We start from the raw sequence: 20732 nt of genomic DNA on the forward strand, positions 1-20732 counted from the left end.
TAAGAAGGTAAGTGATGATTGGTTCTACGAGCGGGGCTTAGAACGTGATCAGGTTATTCATTGCTTATATAATATGAGTTAACAGTTACGTGCATTTTGCACAAAACGAACACAGTAGAGTAGATATTGTAATGTTAAGAGACAGAAATAAACTTGCACGTGATGTTTAGATGACGGTACACACACACACACACAGCGAGAGAGAGCCAGGACAGGACTCTGGCTCCTTAGACAAGCAAGCGGTAGATTTGTTTTGCAATGCGTACGTCGTTCGCGTGTTTAATGAAGGTAACACACGACGACACACACACACACACACACACACACACTTGTCTAGTCTGGCAAAAGTCTAAATTGCTTAGTCACGAAGCCGAGAGGAGTTATTTTCTGCTCGACTCTTATTGGATGTTTGGACAGGAGATTCGCCCCCAACAGGGGAATACTTCTTATACAGGTCACATCATGGCTGCTCAAACTAAGGTTTAATCTCGGTTATGGTTTTCTTTCATCTCTACCTTAAGTAAGCACATTGTCTATGAAACGGTACTTGCATTAACCTGTGATTTGTCATTTTTTTAGCCTGTGCTTCATGGATATTTTAGAAGTTCTTGCTCATGGAGAGTACGCATAGGTAAGCCACGGTCCAGAATAACTCTTTATACTTAATCTCTGTTCATTTTAACATAAATGTGTTCTCTCTAGCGTTTGCCCTGAAGGGTATAGAATATGATCACGTTCCAGTAAACCTCATTAAGGATGGGGGGCAACAGGTAAACACAAAATTGAAATTAAAGGGGAAGTTCACCTAAAATCACACCTGATCACTGTGTCCATATGCAGTTTCAAGATTTTTTTTGTTTGTTTTTTGCACCATCAATCCGAATGAGTTCAGCAAAAGTGGGATGTCAAGTGGGACAGAATTTTATGCTACATATTGCTCTTTTATTTTCTGTAGCCAATGTTGCTATCCTGCATAATCACATCAAAGGCCCTTGGTTTTGCCTTACAGCATTGTTGAAGGCATTATCAAAATTCAAAGTGTGACTGATTGATTGATTCCAGAAAGTCAATCGACAAATCAAAGTATTTTCCATATACATAAGGATATATTAAAAGGAGAAATAAATGATATTGTTTTAATCAAGATTAATTAAACTATTAGTTAAAGTGGGTTTTAAGTACTGTACATTTTTGCCAAACATCACTTACACCACTGATGCATTGTGCATCTTTTATTGCCATGTTTTACAAGCTAACAAGACATAACAGGAATAAATGAGATGCAGCCATGAATCTTGTGCTAAGAAGATGGACTCTTAGATGACCCCCTCAGCCAGTGTCAGTAAAGTCCTAGCTAGAACAACTAGGTTGATTTGAGACAAAAAGGTTTAATGACTCAGCTTTTTTTATTTTCAATAATAATCAAGACAACAGAATAAATGTGTTTGATGCAGTTTGCAATCAGTAAAGGAACCATTCAGGGTATATAGCTGCTTGGTTGAAATGAATATTCTTTCTGGGTTTTAAAATATAATGGATCTCGTTATCGTTTTTTTCAGCAGATATACCTATACATTTCTGTAGACTCTTCTATGTGTTTCACTAGACACCAAATTAATCAATTCTTATGTTTTTTTTTTAAGATTTATTATTTTTTTATTATTAATAGATTTTAGGCCTAAATAATTGTTTTAAGTACCTTTATTAATTTATATGCAACTTGTAATCAACTATGCAACATAGAACAGACAACTAAATTATTTTTTAGATATGTGAATTTTTAAATTATATTTGTACCTGCATTTTGCATATAATATTTTAGGCCACCTAAAACCACAATCAAAGGGTTTTTTTGTACTTCCAGTAAGGTGTAGCCTAGCAAATAAATTTCATATAAAATTTAAAACAAACACTGTCCTCATGGTTGAAAAAGAGTCGGTCTGGTGGCGGGGAAACAGTGCCTAGATGTGTGCCAAGGTCTCTAATAAAGCAATAAGAGAGGCCAGGCATTACAGCAAATTTATCACCCATAATAAAATCACTGAAACAGTTACAAGGGCCCTTGTTGTAAAAGCGACACAAGCAATTTGATAAAACACACCAGTGCTCAAAAACAATTTACAGTATTCACAATAAGCAATTCTTTCATCAGGCAATGTAGTCAGCTAACAAGTTTTTGTTGCTAAGCAACAATGGAAAAGATTAGTCTCTTCAATAGACAGAACAGTATCTTAATGACTAGGATTATTGTTTATATTAATGTGGACATTTCCATTGACAGTACATGAATCAAAATAATGTTCAGTGATTAGCATATTCATCACTGGTCCTTTGGAAAGTAACTACTGTAATGGTTTTATTGGCACATTAATATAGAATCCAGTTATTTTAAGGCACATCTCAGCCAATCAGATTTTAGGACCAATACTGTTTTATATAATCAAACATAAAAACTACATTGAATTATAATTGAAAGATTTACATTTAGGATGCTTGCAACAGTTAGAGAAAAATCACAAAAGATATTATGGAATTTATCAGTGTGCCCTTGAGTATCTACCAAAAGTGTCCCACTTAGATTACATGACTGTTGGGCAAGATAATTTCTAATTAATTTTCCATGATTTATTGAAATAAAGAATGTTAAAATAATATGTAGATATTGTTAAAGTTTTAAAATGCACTGTTCACTCCCTGTATATACAGTCCATATAAGGAATCTAAGATGAAAAACCAGTCTGTTTTGAAATCGCTATTTCTCTGATGTGATGAGAATAAACATATTTGCATTTCTATTACCTTTTCAGCCTACAGCAGTTTAGCCCCACCCACTTACACTGAAGTTCTCATGCTACCCTGTATTGTGCCTTTTTGAATGAGGCACAATACAGGGCAGCCAGTCAGAACAGAAAACATATTTCTATGAATGTTAATCACTTAGCAACTTAGTTAACAAATGCTTCTTGCTCCGTAAGCTCTAAACACATCCAGAAAGTAGTCCAGACAGCAGGAGAATACAGTTGTTCACTAACATGCACCGTCAGAAAAAGGAAACACAAACTGGTGCGATTTTTATTTATTTATTTATTTATGAAAAAGGATCTTGACTAAGTATGACGAGTATTTCTCAATTGAGGAATGTGTGTGCAATGTGTGTAATATAGTATTTTGCTACTAACTATAGTCCGTATGTATAGTGTGGAGGGGGGCAGTTTTATTTAAATTATGGTTAAATTATTTAAGTGATGTAAAAACTGTCCGATGTGTCTAGAAATCAACCAGGGATCAAATGTGGAATAAGGTGAACTCCCCCTTTAAGGTGTCATTCATCTATGGCTCATTTTAGTCTTGCCCTTTTTTGTGTAGTCTGTGCCTCTAACTCCGTATTCTCTTCAGATCACAGATCAGTATAAAGAATTAAACCCAATGCAGCAAGTACCTACTGTTACCATTGATGACATCACCTTGTCTCAGTCAGTAAGTTCTTCTATAATTATTGAGCTGCTAGCAAAATTGAGCCACATCACAGCTTTCACCAACAATTTTAGAAAGGGCCAATATTGTAATTAGTTCAGTTGTTTTACAGTGTGTGTTAAATAGTGATAAAAATGTAGTTCTGACTATGCAACTAGCTGGCCATCATTCAGTACGTTGATGAAACTCGGCCAGGGCCACGCCTTCTACCTGCAGACCCAAAGCAGAGAGCCAAGGTGCGCATGATTTGTGACATCATCGCTTCTGGCATTCAGCCTTTACAGGTATGTTAAATCCGCATTAAGATACGTAAAAAGGGTTTGGCCAGGCCAAGCCCAATCGGAGGTTTTACCAGTAAATAGCCCGCAGCCCAGGCTAAAGTGTTAGAGAGACTTACACTCACATCAATCTGCAAAAGCTTTCTTGGTTTTTATGGTTTATGTCCAGTACTGCCTATGCATGAGAGACATAGCCACATGGTTTAAACTGGTGTCGAGAGCTTGTAATCAGGGTGCCTGTCTTTAGCAGGAGTAGGGAATCATGAATGGATGCAAGACCAAAAGAAAATGTACTGAAGTCTGCAAAAATGTTATGGTAAACGAAACTCCTTTAATTAGCAAAATGTAACCAAACACATGGGAACATTTCATTACAGTGGTTGCAAAATTAAAAAGGCAACATTTATGGAATGAAATGTTTGCCAAAACTACTATTTGTAATTATAATGGACCATATCTGATAATAGCACTGCATTTGTAGTGAGTGGTTTGTGGCTGTGCGAAGTATTCATGTATGGCAATAATAAGTCATTCTTCTGTACACTGTGGTAGTACTACAGTGTATAGAGTTTCAGCTTCTAAACATCATAATCCTGACCTCAGCTAAGTGTAAATAGTAACAGGGCTAGAAAATGGTAGGGCATAAGCAATGTACAGGGAACTCGGGAGAGTCCAAGTAAATATGTCATTATGAATGTGTGATGATCACACCAGTGTGTGTGTGTGTGTGTGTGTGTGTGTGTAAACATTGTGGATACATTCAAAAAAAGATTCAAAGATGCAGGTGCAGCACATGTATCACTTGCCTTTATCACTCACCTAATTAAAGCTTTATATCAGTAGGCAATAGCTGAACAGTTTGCAAATGAATGTGACATTCATTATTGTCTTTAAAAAGTCTAATCATGTGAGATTTGCAAGAATATCTTAATTGAAAAACAAAACAAAAAAGATGAGCATGCAGCTTGTGATATGGATACATTTGAATAATTTCCATGGGTGTGCATTCATGAAACCCATCGTGCAAACTTTTCAGCAAATCTGTTTCTGCGGTTCAGAGCTCATCTAGAACAAGAGGCTGCATCCATTTATCTATCGTTTCCAAGTAGTTATATCTTACTATGGCAACGGATAAAAGCTGGCAGGAAAAAAAAGCTATTGCAACATCAGATTTATCTAAAATGAAATATTGATATTTTGATATTATCGATTTAATAAAGTAACATTTTCTCTCTAATGGTCAAGTAGATTATGACGGTCTTATTTTAAAAAATTTGTGCTAATTTTTCAGAATCTTTACGTGGTGCAGAAAATTTGCACAGATAAGGTACAGTGGGCTCAGCATTTTATCAACCGAGGATTTGTAGGTGAGTTCTTCATTGAAATTTAACTAAAGTTTTAAGATGTACTTTTTCCACCTGTGACATGCATGATTGAAACATCACTCTTGAATGGGGGGGGGCATATACTGAATTTGCTCACAAGTACGGCTTGTCCTTTGTAGCCCTGGAGTCCATCCTGAAGCAGACAGCTGGAAAGTATTGTGTTGGGAATGAGGTAATAAACCAATATATGTAACACATGTTAACATGTAGAAGTATTGTGTAATACACAAGGTTTTTGGACAGAGGTCCTTAATCGTCTGCATAAAGGCTTTGCAGAGTTCTCAGGAAACCTTATGTACTACGCTGTAATTTATGACCTCTTACTCCCTGGAATCAATGGAACATATGCAGTGGATTCAGAAAGTATTCAGACCATTTATTGCATGCTTCATGTTTTGGATTTAAATGGATATAACTTAAATCACTCATAATGTACTCAGAAGGCATTTTCAGAGTTTCCAAAACTTACAAAATAAAATCAAAAACTGAAATCTCAAGTATTTAGACCCTTTGCTGTGGAACTCCAAACTGTAGTCAAGTGCATCCTGTTTAACTGTAGAACTCAAATGTAGTCCACTTGAGGTTCGTTGAATAGTTTGGAAAGGCACATACCTGATCCTATATGGTCCCAAAGGACAAAACAAACCATGACATCCAAGGAACTGTCTGTGGATCTCCGCTATCAAAATATGGCAAAGCACAGGAGCAGCTTCACATAACCTTGAACATTCCTAGATCCTGCCCAGGCATCCAGGTGAGGACGGCCTTGGTCCGAACTCAACAATCACTCTTAAAGAGCTCTGAGTGTTGTGCAGAACAGCAAGCACTTTGTCTGGTGAAAAGTAGGCACTGCACCATCGCCTGACTAATTCATCCCTACAGTGAGATTATGGTTGAGGCAGCGTCATGCTATAGGCATGCTCAGCAGACACAGGCAACTGGTAAGAATGGATGAATGACATATGGTAACATCTTTGAGCAGAACCTCCTCTAGTGCAAACCAAGACTGGTGACAGTTCACCTTTTAACATGACAATAACCCAAAAGCACACAGCCAAAGCAACAAGTCTGTGAATGTGGTTGAGTGGTCTGCGAAAGGCCTCACTTAAACCCCATCAGACATCTGTGGAGAGACCTGATGATGGCAGTTCAGATGGTCACCATCCACTCAGATGGGATTTGAGTGGATCTGCTGTGAAGAACTGGATCAACTGTCTAAATTCAGGTGTGCAAAACTTGTAGCTATATCTCCACCAAGACATCCAGCTGTAATTGCAACCACAGCAGGTTCTACAAAGTACTGACTAAAGAGACAATGTTTTTATGAATAATATTTTTCAGGTTTTGATTTGTTTCATTTTCAAAACACTAAAAATGTTTTCACTTACTCATTATGGGTGATTGAATGTGGTTTGTGGGGGGGGGAGGCAATTCTCTCAATATAAAATCAAATCCACAACATAACGCATACAAGGGGTTTGAATACAGTCTGAATCCACTGTATCCACACACACACACAGTGCAGTCTTTTTATAAGCACTTGGACAATGCAGTGAGAATTTTTGTTGCTTTTGCCTTTTACTCCAGCACACTGCATTTAAGAATACAAACAATGGCAACTGAGTCGAGGGGATGTGGCTGCATGTGGGTATATGCATGGCCCTACTGGCTCATTACTGCCCTTCTTAATCAAGGCCTCCCATTGCAAAGGCCAAAAAAATGACATTTGAGGGGGGTTGTTGCTTCCTTTCTTCATATATAAAAACGTCTAGCCATCAAAAACTCTAGTTCATTCTAGTATTTCCCTCTGATACTGTTGTCCAGCAACACGAACAAAAAACTGTTCATGCCATACAGTAAATTAGGCCAAAATGCACAATTCAGTACCCATTATTTAAGCAAGAATTCAAATCCAAGTTAGCAGTAGCAGATGTAAGTAAAGAAGAAACCTTTCTTCCTAAAACATCCAATCTCATCCCTGAAACATAGTGACCTGGACAAAATGTGAGAATGTATATAATTATTTAGAAGAGGGCTGTGATTGCTGTATGATCACCCAGTATATTAATACCCTTGAATCAAAGATTGAATTCTAGACTTAATATGACCAAGCTCAAAGTACAAAATGCCATATTTACATTTACAATTTTCTGTTCTCATATAAACAGGCAAAAGCAATAGAAGCAGTCACTACATACTTTTAGACCACACACACACACCACAGCATAACAAAAGTGAATGTTCTTCACTGATCCAAAAGATTCTAGTATCAAGTAGGTGGAAATGGGTCAATGGCTGCCTGGTTTAAACTGCTGTTATTTACCTGCTGTGCTACAGATATCCATGGCAGACATTTGCCTTGTGCCCCAGGTCTACAATGCTGAGAGGTATAGATGTTTTAAACTACAGCAAAAAACCATTTAAAGCTGTGCGTGAAATGCAGTACTCGAATGTTTATGTTTGTTCCCAATCCATTCTATTTTAATTCTTGCATAATGCCCATGAAACTATATTTACTGCTTCTCTTTGCAAAAGGTTCAAAGTGGATATTAAGCAGTTTCCTACCATCAAGCTGCTGAACCAGACTTTGCTGGAACTTGAAGCCTTCAAAATGAGTCATCCTTCTCATCAGCCAGATGCACCTGATGACCTCCGAATCTAAATTTAATTGAAATTTGAATCCTTGAATAGCTAAAATGCCACCTCCAAATTTAACTAAAGCAGCACCATACAATCACAAGTCTGGTTTCTTTTGTTTATTGTTGTTTTTTTTTTGATTGATCTTTAAACGAGCTTCTTTGCAACTTCAAGAAAATACGTACAAACTACAATTTCTGAACTTCAGCCACACCTACAAACACCTGTGAATGTGCTGTAAAGTTACAAAGTTAAAAAAAAAAATGGGGGTGGGGGTGGGTGCCTTCAGATAAGAAAAATTATTGCACAAAATAATTTTTGAAGTTAATAAAGTGTTAATGAAAATGGTCAGTCCACAGCATGTTTCCTTCTACAAATAAGTTAAAGTTTAGCTGCAAAACAGCTGTTTTAAATCTAAAAAATTATGCAACATAAATTAACTAAAAAATAAAAAAAAACCTTAAAAAGTGAAAATCTATTTTCCACTCAATTGCTCTGTGGGAAAACATAAATGTAACAGTTGAGACCAAAACTGCACCCTAGTTGTCTGTTTTCTTAGCCAGACATACTGATCCCATGAATTCCTTTTGTGTCTGCCCTTCAGCAGGGATTTCCACAATGCATTTGACTATATCATTGTAGAACATTCCAGCACAGTCTGAACCCCCAAAGAGCAAGACTGTGTGTTGGGTGGCTAGGCAGGTACAACAGCCATCTTCCTGGTCCCTCACACCTGTTCCTGGGACAGCTGTACTTCCCAGGCTGATCAGACTGTGGCCAGCACGAGGCTTTGCGCAGAGCAAAGGAGCCGACACTGACACCCAGGAGTTGGTATCTGCAAAAACCATCACCCAGGGGCTATTTTATTTAAACAAACTCCAACATATCTGCTACCAGCCGATGCAAAGATTTCAAGAGTACAGTTGAAGTAGTGAAACTCTTTGAAATGCTAGAGAGGGTAAGGTTGGTAATGGTGTGGCTGACCTAAACTGAAGAGATGGAGATCTTGTAATGCCCCTAAAACACCACACCCTCCGCTGATCAGCACCCTGTTGTCAGACACGGGCAGGGCAGCATGAAACCTGACCACACAGATACCAACAGCCTCGTGAATTATCAGATCAGGACATTTGGATTCTGCTCAGTACAGAAAGAGACTTGTGGCAAAGAATTGCACAGATCAAGATTGCCCCATCCGGCTGATAAAAATTAATGATTCCACAAGAGGTATGTGAATTTCTGCCCGAGACCACATCACTGCCCACTCAGCTGAAGATCAGTAGGAATAACAAAATCCTTTTAAATTCCTTTTGATTGTCCATTCAAATATATAAATGATGCTTTTAGAGAACATTCTTACCCACGGGCCAGTGGTGGCATGTTTTTGTACTTCACTGCAGTGTATTCCATGAAGCCTTTTCAAAGAACAATGTGTGATAAATATACATTCTTTTACACTTCAAGAGGCATAGTTACTCAAGTGAGTCATTTACTGCAATTTCTATTACCAAGATCTAGAATGTGGAGATCGTTGAGGTAAGCAGCAGATTTTCTGCCTCCAAATATGACTAGTTTGTTGGGCAGTAGTGTGGTGGAGTGCCTGTTAATACATTTAAAAACTGGCTATGTCAAGACAGCTAGAAACAAAATGCATCATGAAATTAAAGTTGTACACACAAGCCTGGAAGATATGACCAAAATAAATGAATAAAAATAAATACTGACCCAAACCTGGGAAGAGGACGGTCACCTTCCACAATTGGTTGGTACCACAGCTCATGTTCCGGGTTGAAGATGTACAAAGCATTGCTACAAGCTTTGCCTCCAGGGCCATGGCTAGGCTGCATCCCTCCAAATACATAGAGCTCACTTTTATAGATGATGGAACTGTGATACGCCAGTGATGGCACATTTCCTTTTGCCTGGAAGAAATTGATGCACTGGATAAACATTGACCTTTAGACAAGATGTGCATGTACACTGAACACTTTGAACATGTTCAGTATGAAGTGGAATTCTGTCAGACTCACACTGATGATTTTCCACTTCCAGGTCAGTGTGTCCAGCATGTAAATATCGCTATAACGCTGACCTTCTCTCAGGCCTCCATACACATAGACAACCTTACGCTCAGGGTCGAAGGCTGCAGAATGACCTTGAGAACTGGGTGGAAAGGGCCCAGCTGCAGAGGAGTGTATCGGAAACCAAAAATCTCCATCTGGATAGAGTTGGGAAATTTAAAAAAATAAATAAATAAAATAATTCACAAAACAAGTTCACATTAGTTTTTCACCACTATCCCTTGTTTTGGTAGTGGGTAGATGAGATTTGATGCATCTTAATGGCAAAAGGTGGAGCTCTTTAAAACAAGTAGAAGATCAACAAGTACATGAGAACACACCCACACATCTACCACTACATGTATGCAAATACAGTAGCCAGAGAAGCTTTTTCTGTGGGTCAATGTGTTATAAGTGAGTCACAAAAGCTTTGAAAATCAAGTGCAATTTAAACCTATGCAGCCATAGTACATGCACGTGTGCAAATGACGCACCAATCTCCAACTTCCATATGGAGTCTGGGCAGTGAGCCTGGTCTGCACCCTCCCCTCCAATCAGAATAGCTGTGTCAGGGTCACTTAAACACATGGCATGGCTCCAGCGCTTTGATGGTTGGTCTGGATAAAATGTTAAAGTCATGAATTAATCATTCCTTTGCTATTTTCTACTATAAAACTGTTATTCCATGTCTTGTGTTTTTTTTTAAATAATAAATAAATAACACTTTGTATAGTTAAAAACTCAACTGACATTTCCCCCATGGTATAGGATAAACTGCCACATTATTGCTCCAAATATACATAATACAAAAAAAAATGCTACAGTGCAAAAATATGCTTTGAGCCAAGCAACCACAAAATCCACACTAGTGAAAACTAGTCTTGGAAAACTAATGGAATTTTGATGTCTGCAACTAATGGAAGCATGTACCTGCCCTACAATTCCTTTTGAAAACTTCCATCTCCTCATTATGGGAAACAGACATGCTCAGTTTGAGCTTCTTGGGGCCTGAGGAATGGCTCGCCTTATGGGGCGATTCAGGTCCCTCAAACCTCCAAATGCGTCTTCTCTTTCCTGTCTTGGTCCTCTTTGGACTTTTATCCTTCAAACATCACAGATATACATGAAAAAGGACATTAAGAGAACAAAGCAGTTTCAGATGAAAATAAATTAACACCATCAAAGTAATCTAATCTGAACTAGAAATTAATACAAAGCAAATCCTGAAGGGGCTAAATCAATATACTATGGCTCACACTTATGTTATCAAAAGATGATATAGACCACTTCGTTAAAGTGTTAAACTTATTTGTCTAAAATCTTAACCTTTTACAATGAATTAGTTAATGGATGTTTGCTTTGACCTTGGTAAACACTCAAGACTGAGGATTCCTCACCATGGCCCACACTCCCAGGCTGACATTCTGCATTTCCACCTTGCTTGTCCTGAGCTCAGCATAGCTAACCGTGTCCTCAGGCGATGGTCTCTGAGATGTGATCTTGACAGACATGTGCATGGTTACATTAACAACAAAATCGTGGTCACTCTCTCTCCTTAATACTTAATACTTATACTGATTCTTAGTACTCCTTTTTCATGAAATACTGTTGGTTTGTCTGGGAATTCAAATGGCTTGTCTATGCAATCAAATGTCAAAGCGCTTGGCTATAACTAAACTGTACCAGTATGGGGAAAAGTGTGCGAGTGACATTTTCCCAGAGGCTGCCACAGTCCGTCTGCTCGGATATAGAGCTTCCACTTACAGCAGTAGTTTAAGGTGCAACACTTTACTAAACTGATCAGTGAAGAAATCCAAATTCAAGTTCAGCTTATAACTACTCACATTGTTATTGCCACCACCGCTCAGAAGGGTCTGGGAGAGACTGGTGATCTGGTGATCTGGAGTTGGTCGTTTCCGTGACACAAGTGGTGTGCTACTCACAAAGTTGGCTTTCACCTAGATTACAAACAGAGTATCTTAATTATTTTAAATTTTTTCCATTCTCATTTGAGCACACCAGGTTATGGCAGTCGGTGATGAATAACTCACGTGTGAACCACAATGCACTCCAAAATCGTTTGTAGCTATAGACCCTTATACTCTATACCAAAATATTATTTTGGATACCTCCATATTGGAACATTCCAATTTGAACCACAGTGACCTGATACTTAGCTAAACAGATGTTGTTTTGGTCATTTTATCTATTGCAATGTTCATGTGACTAGAACACCCTTAAAATCCAACTTTGCGGTTTCTGCAAACTTCACCCCTCAGGTCAGCAGCTGGCCGACAGAAATCTTGCGTGTAGTGTGGCATCAGCATGGGAAGAAAATATTTGGTGAAGTTGCAATAAGGTGGAAATACCTCTCCACAAACAGTAAGCAACACCTTCGCCCAGCCACCTCTCCGACTTTTCTCTGTTGATTCAGCTAAAAGGCCAAGCGTCCAGTCTCCTTCCCAGACCAGACACCTTCCGAGTCAAATGTAGTGTGAAGCGTAAGGTTGCAGTTTATACGCTGTATTAATAAACAACGCATACGATTTTTTTTAAAGCTTTAAATAATTGTTTTGAATTTCCTACCTTGAGTGTGAAGAGAGAACTCCAATTTTCTGAGGCTTCACGTCTGGGCTTACCAAAACTTCAATTAATATCCTCGTCTCAGAAGAAAACGATGTCCACTCTCCTAAACTAAACACCACAAGCTGCTTGGGTAACGGTAGCGGTATCTTAACCTGGTAGCTCCTGCGGTTTACGTTGCTGCAGAAGAAAGGTTTGCACACCACCACCGCATTAGGTTTTGAAATTAACGGACTGAAAGCAAGAGTCGTGGCAGTCTGTTAAATGAACGTCCCACCTTATAAACTGACGAGGTGCTTCGTGTAAAGACCATAATGCGTAAAAGTGCATTTTCCCCATGGCTCAGCCTAAGCGTAGCGACCTGACAACCTTACCTGGACGCCACGGAACCGCTTCTCAAACGAGCTTACTTGACTCAATTTTGCAGCCAGAGAAGTGACCACACCCACAACCTGTAGTCGTTTTTGAAGACCTGACAAGACCTAGCAATATTATTAATTGAGCGTGGATTTGGACGTAATCTAACATTGAAGGCCATGAAGGGAATAAAAACATGTACGCCAATGCTTATTCATATTTATTTGGACAAAGATCAGAAAAAGCTATGTAAAGGCAATAGACATCATATATTCATACATCACAAAGAATGACATAGTAGACCAAAAAATAAACAAACTCCACAATGGCAGTTTTAGGTATTTCAGCAGCACAGTCAAACAGTCCTTCTGGTACTGAGCCCTGGCCAGGACATTGGGGCAGTGGAAGGTGCCCCCCCCCCCCTCCAAAAAATCTAGCAAAAGTACATGTATGTTTCCCTCCCCCCATGTGCCTTTCAGGGTTCAGTACTTTGGAGACATGCAAATCATAAAACCATAAATAGTAATTAAAAAATCTTGGTGTGGTCTGTGATTATAGCCTGGCCGCAGGCATGTCTGACGTGGTCCCCTGGGCTGTAGCTTGCTGACCATCCCCTAGTGCTCTCACACAGGTCCCATCAACACAAGTGATTTGGTATTCAGTGAGCTATTTGCAAAAAGTTAAAATCACCAGAACACTACAGCTCAGTGTAGAGCTTTGTGTAACATTGCACATTTAACACACACATACAGAGAAAGCTACAGATATTTACACATCAGAACATTTTCTAAAAAGCAAATGTCATCGTCTATAAAGATCTGACCACTCAGAGACCAATCAGGTGCCAAATCACCCTTCCTCCAGCAAAATGGATGAGGCAGTTGTAAATATTGAATCAGTCATGTAACGAATTAGCTTTTCACAACAGGAAATGGTATCCATTTAAGTCATAAAAAGGCAGACCATAACCATTTGCTGGAGTTGTATCCCTAGTGACCGATTTAATAGATGTTGTCGGCAGTAGGAGTCAGCTTTGAAATATATAACTGATGTGCTACTCTCTATAGAAGTACCATAAGGCTACTGAAATAATCAGCATATATTTTATGTAATTCATCTGCATTGGTTGTTTTATATAGAACCTGAATATGAAAATAAAAAAAAAAAAAGCTATAGTATTCATCACCACTTGATTCAATAGTGGCTGTTACCACCTCACTCACACACACACACACACACACACACACACACACACACACACACACACACACACACACAATGGCTTTCTCCATCTGCTTCCATATTCACTAAACAGCGATGAGCACCCATTTGACCTGAATAACCACTTCCCTGATCCACTAGACTTCCTGATTACTGAGGCCACAGTCATGTTGGGGTGGGAGAAGACAATGTAAATACAACACATATGGGCACTTCACAAATTCTTTGCACATAGCATTTGAAAAATACATGGAACACATTGCACATAGGCCAAGCGTCATGATCCACTTAAGTTTAAAAACACTTCATATAGAATAGCAAAAGTGTTTGATCCGATTGGGCCAATGATTGCAGCTACATAAAATTAAACTTACAAATCAACAATAGCAGGAATGACGTATACAGTGCTGTAAAATATATATATGATCAAAAATATATATGATTGAAACTTTTTTTTTTGCAGATTCTGTTCTTGGGTTCTCAGGCACTATAGTAAACCCTGTAATACAGAGTCTTATTCCGCCATAAGGAGTAGGAGTTGTCGAACTTGAGGAGGTACGTGCCTTCTCCTGGAAACTCGTGGCTGCCGCCTTGAACTGCCAGGTGACTGTCCTGTCGGTACACCGGGAGGATCTCTCCCAGGTTGGAGTTAGCCACCGCCTTGGATCCCTTCTCCACATCCCCAGGAACCACCGGCCCTGCAAGATACCAACACTCTCACAGCCTCATGGTCCGAGTCTTCTGTCAGTTTTAGAGTCAGCAACAACCCCAGTTTGCAGCTCAGAATGGTTTCATATTGTATTGACAAATTCTGCTAGCCACACATGTTTGTTGTGATGCCTTACAAGTGACTAAGCTTACTGCTGGTAATCTTGTACTACGCGTTTCTATTCCTGCAGTTATTTCTGTCTATTATTGGGCCTTGGGATTTTTTTTTTTTTTAAGTGCTGTTTCAGGTCCTCTTTGCAAAGGAAAACAAAGACAGGAAATGGAACAGGATGCATACCCCCACCTTCCAGCTCATCATCTTCATCCTCGTCGTCACTCGATTCACTAATGTGTACCGTAATAGCTCGGCTGGTGACAGGAGACCAGTCGAAGTAGACCCCAAAGCCGATGTCGTATCCGTCTGTAGCAAACTCCCAGCACACGCGCTTGGCCTCGGGGACAGTGGGCACATTCACAGTCATGATGTCGCCACGGTAGATGGTCACCACACTGTCCTTCTCCTGTCGCAGCTTGGCTTTCAGCTCCTTCAGTGCCGTGGCGGTCCACGTGGAGGCTGGCTGCAACGGCGGCAAAGCTACAACAGGACAAGAGGTGGTTATTTATGGACTTAACAGATGAACTTTAAAATGGCCTTTCACTGCAAGACTGTCGTTTTAAAACGCAATATGATGACGTCTATATTGAAAAGATTTTTTTTGAATGAACAAATATACTTTATGATTTCACTGAACAGAGCTGAAATCTGTATCGAGCTGCTCGCTGGTAGCATTACCCCTGGGTTACCTGTGCTATATATATAATCTGTGGCCAGGGATTCCTGACAGTACAATGGACCATGTTCTCATTAGGAAAGCTAGAACATCAGGGTCCCTGTGGCCTCAACACTATGCATGGCCATGCAACAGTATCCCACATCTAGCAATGCCAACTGCCTCATAATTGAAAAGATGTGTTGGCAGGCTTCATACACATCAGAGGACAAAAACCTCTGCTGCACTGGGAACTGGCCAATTACATTGGTAAAAATGTACATAAATGAATGAACAAATATGTAAATAAATAAGTTACATTAAAATGTTTACAAAATCTAACACTAGGATAAGGGTTTAAAGCTACAGTGACCCACACTGTTCATTTAAGTTCTCAAGAGGGAATGGGTCCAAGATTGGGACTTCTTTTTTAAAACAGCAAGCTCTCAGAGGGCCATGATGAAAGATGATGAGAAGGTTTCTAAAGCTTAGCATAAGCTCTTTCGGAGATGGTGTGCTAACCCTTTCTGTCCCCAGGGAGTGAGGTTTTCTCACTGGTGCTGTGCCCCTGTGAGTCACCTGCACCTGGCTCACAGCGTTTCTCTTGATCCTATTGACAACAAAGATATAAAATCTAGATGAACAAAAATACAACCAAACACATTAAAACATACAACAAACAAGAAACCGATCAATTTAATTGTTTTGAGCAGGCTGACATTATACCTCAGTGGACTGTTCTAATCCCTTGGCATTGCTGTTGTCATCCATTTCAGTTTGGTTGTCAGGATAAATGACTGCTTGGGAAAGATCTGTGCTTTGAAGTCTCAAGAAAAGACAACAATGATTTAGTTTTACTTTCAAGTATTAGCCTTTGTGTACATTAGACTGGTCTTTGATAAAATGACTGCATAACAACAGCCATTGTCAACAATGAATCCCAATTCTTTAGATATAAATCTATAGCTGTTACAGTGTTAAAAGTGCGGTACCTGTCCAAGAGGTTTGAGTCGCAGTTTTTGGAAGCTATACCAGAGAAAGAGGAAACTGACAGAGACGACAGTCTGGACTGGAGCTCCGACGTAGACTCTAGCTTCTCCATCTCTGGATTGGCAAAAGTTCGAGTGTAGTTCGTTAAAAATATGATGCACACCCCACATTAAATACAGTTAGCAAACGAGCTGCCGGTAACATTAAAACACTTACCGTCATAGCAGTCGATTCTTTATAACTATATACTCTGTCAATCTGCAAGCAAAGGCGAAAAACTCAGATTGATCCATTTTGACTGGTTTCTCCTAAAATTATAGTGATAACTACAACGAAAATCATCTCCGTTAACTAGATATCTAGTTAAATTATATGGTATATGGTGCCCCGCAAAATCTATCAGATGTTTAGCTATGCAGTATGAATCTTGAATAAAATCTATTTAATCCGCTTTGCTAGCCTGCTGTGTGCATCTTTTTTAGCGAATCGCTGCCAGCAAAGATAACGCTAGCTAGCTTGTAAGATAACTGCAATATAAAATTCACAATCCCTAAAAATCCTTGGATACATTACTTACATTTACCAAAAGATATACCGAAGGTATGATGTTATGTTTATAAATACAGCATTACCTTAATTGGCCCTGGTATGATGGAGGAAAAACAACTGTTGCTTCGCTGACTGCCTGTCCGACTGGCTAACCTAGCTAACACTGGCCCCTAAATGAGGTCTGAGGATCTGGAGATGAGGATTGTGAAGACAGAAACAATGGAAAGTGTCAACGCAACTCTGTTACATAATAAAAGTTTATAAAAGTGATAATATTCTGTTATTGTATATTACTAATTATTAATATATAACAATACATATTAGTAGTCAATAACAATAATAATAATAATAATTGTTGGACTACAATGCACTTTTATTTCTTGATTTGCCACTGTGTATGAAAAATGCTACATAAATACATTTGCCTTGCCTTGTTATTTAAATATAGAAAACACTATTTAATATGTAATATGGTATTGGCACATTTGTATTTTATAATTAGATAGATAGATAGATAAATAGATAGATAGATAGATAGATAGATAGATAGATAGATAGATAGATAGATAGATAGATAGATAGATAGATAGATAGATAGATAGATAGATAGATAGATAGATAGTAAGAAATGTAGAGATTCAGTTTCCAACATAAGTCCTTCATCAGCTGTGCAAGCAAAGTACAAACTTTATATTTATTTATTTATTTTGAGGACATTTTGTGCAAAATAAATTCTTGTCTAAAGTATTTGTGTGTGATATGTTGCTTAAAGTAATTATTTGAGCCTGAAAAAGAAACAAATATTCTGTCAGTGTAATTGGGCCACCAATGTTACAGTGATACAAAATCTCCAGAGAGCTCCAGGGTCTATTATGGTGCAGCTGACAGATTCAACACTCCCCTGAGTTTAATTATCACTTATTTTATGTTGCAGTGTACATATGTGTAATTAAGTCCTAGTGAACAAGAAACTCTTTTAATTCCAATTTAACTAAAAATGTTATACCAAGAACTATATATATATTTTCTGTAGAGGTGCTTTCATATGTGATTCTATGTTCACGTGTGATTCACTCTTTCATCTCACACTTCCTATCTGACAGGCCAGAAAATGTTTTAGAATACAGAGCAGAAATGCATTTTTGTAAAGCTTTATGTCCTGAAAGATAAGAAGATAAGGGAGTCTGCTTTGTCTGTGCATCAACCAGATGGATCCAGGGGAAAGGTCTGAAAAACAGGAAATGGTATCCAATAAACAGAATCAAGAATGATAGCAACGAGCTTCTGAATGCAATTCAGGTATGCGGCAAATTTCTGCATTTGCTCATAAAGGACCATGAAGAATTTCAGCTGTTTAATACTTAACAACATGCTGCAGTTTGAAACCATCTTTATAGGCACTTACTCCTCAGAGTTAGTAAGTGTAGATGCACAGGATGAGTTGACAAAGCTTTGACAGATGAATGTGCCTGTTGATAAGTTGGTCTGAAAAATCTCATTGAGCAGTTGCAAGGCTTGGCTGGAGCCTAGTCCCTCAGCAGTACATATGTTGAGGAGACCATACAATAAGGCACATACCCACCACTGATCCCAGGAGACACTACCTGCTGCAGAAAATGCAAACGAAAGCACAGCCATTTAAATACAAATCAGTCAGTATATTCTAGAAGGAATTCAGACATGGTATTAAACAAAGATTGTGTTTCTGGGATTTGCCTGGGTTTTCAGCTCACCAGTCATTGAAAGTGGGCATGTGGCGGTCACGACTTCCTTATCCTTCAGAGATTTGGCCACCTGATTATGCTGGAGCCACATCTGAACTGAATTGCCGGCTACAAACTCATACTGAGGTTTGAGAACAAAACTGTGACCGAGGAGTAGGGTAAGCCTATGAAGAGAAAAATCTGTGAGATGACCAGTAAGACATCCTTTTTCAGTGTGCAGTGCTTAACAATAGAAAAAAGCCCAACATGCCTATTGTTCATATTATTTATTTACTACAATTATTTTTGTTTTGTTTTTATGTATGTTTAAATCACAATAATAAATTACCATAAGGCAAAATTCAAAACAAATAGTGTATCGCCATGTATGTCACAACTAACATATGAGGTAAGACCTGTGTAATGGAACTGCAGAGGTGAAAGTGTACACGAGGCAGTGAGCAGGCAGGTGAGAGCGAAGCTCAGCACACACATGAGGCAGATGAGAGGGGAGGATACACAGGAAGAGCACATCTGCCCAAGCAGCCAGCTTGCCGTTGTCATAGTAACACTGCACACCAGTCCTTGAGAATTCGCCTGCAGTGCAAGGCAAACACGTTTTGCCTCAGATTCAGTCAGTTTATTCAGGACGAGTTATAAATAATGACAGTGATCAATCAATAAAAGATGAGTTATAGTACAAAAAATATTAAAAGTCAATACAATAAGAATGTCTCGTCCAATAAAGGTGGCAGTGTATTTTTTGTTGGCATGCAGATTTAAAAATAAACAATGTAAAGACTATAAGTAGTGTACCCATTTCCAAATGTTAACTAGTTGTAAAACTACTTGATTGACACTTACTTAGTGTCTCGGGTCTTTTAGTTGAGATACTGATATTACAGGGCCTGAAGCCTGGCACACCTAGTAAAACCATCGTCAGCTGTTTGCCAATGTTTCCCCCTCCCAGAATACCGACATTCAGTCCTTGCAGGTGTGATTTATTGGATATGCCCTTTACTTTCTCCCTGCAGAAAAAATAAGTAACATTAGAATTAAATGCTGATCATTTAGATGTGCACAAGATATTGTTGGAGGTTATCTATCGAAGTAAAAAGAATAAAAATAGCAACCCAACTCTTCTAACTCTAACTATAGCTACCTTAGTAAAGAGGCCATCTGACAAAGAAACACTGCGTGCCCACATCCACAGACTGTTAAATCTGCTGATCGACTGCGCAAATACGTAAATTCTCTCTCATATTCACCGAGTCCATTCTCAAATTCAAGAGATTTCAAATTTATCGTCAAATCCATTGTATAGCTATTGTTTATGCAGCTATTTGTTTTGCGTAAAAACAACAATCCGGCAACGAAAGAAAAATCGCCACACAAACGAAAACGTTCAGTCTTTCAATTTTAGGTATCCATGGCAACCAGGGTCTAACGTTTTTGTGAAACTAGAAAGTATGCGTCAAAAATGTACAAAATAAAAGTCAGATTATTCGATCGAGTAATTCAGTTTAATCTCGCCCTAAAACTCTCCAGTGTCCTAGGAAATGCAGATCCCACCCCTACACGCCCAACCAAAAAAATGTTTTTTAATTACAAATCTACTTACTTAAACCTAAGGCATACATTCTCTTATCTTATGTAACAGATGAGGAGATACCTGTATCACCTAATTCAGTCTATCAGGTACCTGTCGTATCAACATCTTACAAATGTCCCATTTATGATGACACACCTAAAGTCTGGGAAATCTTATTTGGACACGACATATTTTGTTTGAGACAGCTAGATAACGATTGACCATTGCTAAACATAATCTTCTGAAAACTGAGTAATTCCCACAAGCACAGGGACAAATCTGCTGGCATGCTGAATGAATATTTTATTCATAACTGGTTTATAAAAATAAAATACAAAACAATTTCAAATGAAAAAAAAAACAACAACACTGTACAGGGCATTAATATGATACAAATGAAAATTAACAGAAATAATTACAGTAATG

At 38.6% G+C, this 20732-nt stretch overlaps 4 protein-coding genes across 8 annotated transcripts; 1 reads left to right on the plus strand and 3 right to left on the minus strand.

The window, feature by feature from the left end:
- Positions 1-38: 38 nt before the first annotated feature.
- gstz1 (glutathione S-transferase zeta 1) lies at positions 39-8121 on the plus strand. 3 transcript variants are annotated; one of them, XM_027025487.2, is made up of 9 exons: positions 39-288; positions 580-631; positions 703-770; positions 3397-3477; positions 3633-3758; positions 5044-5119; positions 5257-5309; positions 7475-7524; positions 7673-8121. In XM_027025487.2, exons 1-9 carry the CDS (start codon positions 259-261, stop codon positions 7797-7799), a joined length of 663 nt encoding a protein of 220 aa, XP_026881288.2. In that variant the 5' UTR covers positions 39-258; the 3' UTR covers positions 7800-8121. The 3 variants fall into 3 exon arrangements, with proteins under 3 accessions (XP_026881288.2, XP_026881289.2, XP_026881287.2); XM_027025486.2 differs by lacking the exon at positions 39-288 and adding an exon at positions 332-480; XM_027025488.2 differs by lacking the exons at positions 39-288; positions 7475-7524 and adding an exon at positions 327-480 and having other exon boundaries at positions 7673-7790.
- Positions 8122-8313: 192 nt separating this feature from the next.
- Positions 8314-11969, minus strand: zgc:163014 (uncharacterized protein LOC100038766 homolog). The gene is made up of 11 exons (XM_027025481.2): positions 11964-11969; positions 11679-11792; positions 11232-11333; positions 10765-10936; positions 10329-10451; positions 9805-9992; positions 9500-9696; positions 9283-9374; positions 9135-9189; positions 8759-8856; positions 8314-8609 (listed from the first exon to the last, which is right to left on the minus strand). The coding sequence occupies exons 1-11, from the start codon at positions 11967-11969 to the stop codon at positions 8314-8316; spliced, it is 1443 nt and encodes a 480-aa protein (XP_026881282.1).
- Positions 11970-12975: 1006 nt separating this feature from the next.
- Positions 12976-17192, minus strand: tmed8 (transmembrane p24 trafficking protein 8). 2 transcript variants are annotated; one of them, XM_027025479.2, is made up of 7 exons: positions 17096-17192; positions 16680-16721; positions 16466-16577; positions 16200-16299; positions 15996-16083; positions 15008-15298; positions 12976-14693 (listed from the first exon to the last, which is right to left on the minus strand). In XM_027025479.2, exons 3-7 carry the CDS (start codon positions 16573-16575, stop codon positions 14476-14478), a joined length of 807 nt encoding a protein of 268 aa, XP_026881280.1. In that variant the 5' UTR covers positions 16576-16577; positions 16680-16721; positions 17096-17192; the 3' UTR covers positions 12976-14475. The 2 variants fall into 2 exon arrangements, with proteins under 2 accessions (XP_026881280.1, XP_026881279.1); XM_027025478.2 differs by having other exon boundaries at positions 15002-15298.
- A 399-nt stretch (positions 17193-17591) lies between these two features.
- noxred1 (NADP-dependent oxidoreductase domain containing 1) lies at positions 17592-20141 on the minus strand. Of its 2 annotated transcripts, none has more exons than XM_027025524.2 (6): positions 19878-20141; positions 19580-19743; positions 19132-19312; positions 18746-18900; positions 18418-18616; positions 17592-18239 (listed from the first exon to the last, which is right to left on the minus strand). In XM_027025524.2, the coding sequence occupies exons 1-6, from the start codon at positions 20030-20032 to the stop codon at positions 18083-18085; spliced, it is 1011 nt and encodes a 336-aa protein (XP_026881325.2). In that variant the 5' UTR covers positions 20033-20141; the 3' UTR covers positions 17592-18082. The 2 variants fall into 2 exon arrangements, with proteins under 2 accessions (XP_026881325.2, XP_026881324.2); XM_027025523.2 differs by having other exon boundaries at positions 18418-18619.
- Between the last annotated feature and the right edge of the window lie 591 nt (positions 20142-20732).

The sequence above is a fragment of the Electrophorus electricus genome, chromosome 13 (genome assembly GCF_013358815.1).
Source record: "Electrophorus electricus isolate fEleEle1 chromosome 13, fEleEle1.pri, whole genome shotgun sequence".
Lineage (NCBI taxonomy): Eukaryota > Metazoa > Chordata > Actinopteri > Gymnotiformes > Gymnotidae > Electrophorus > Electrophorus electricus.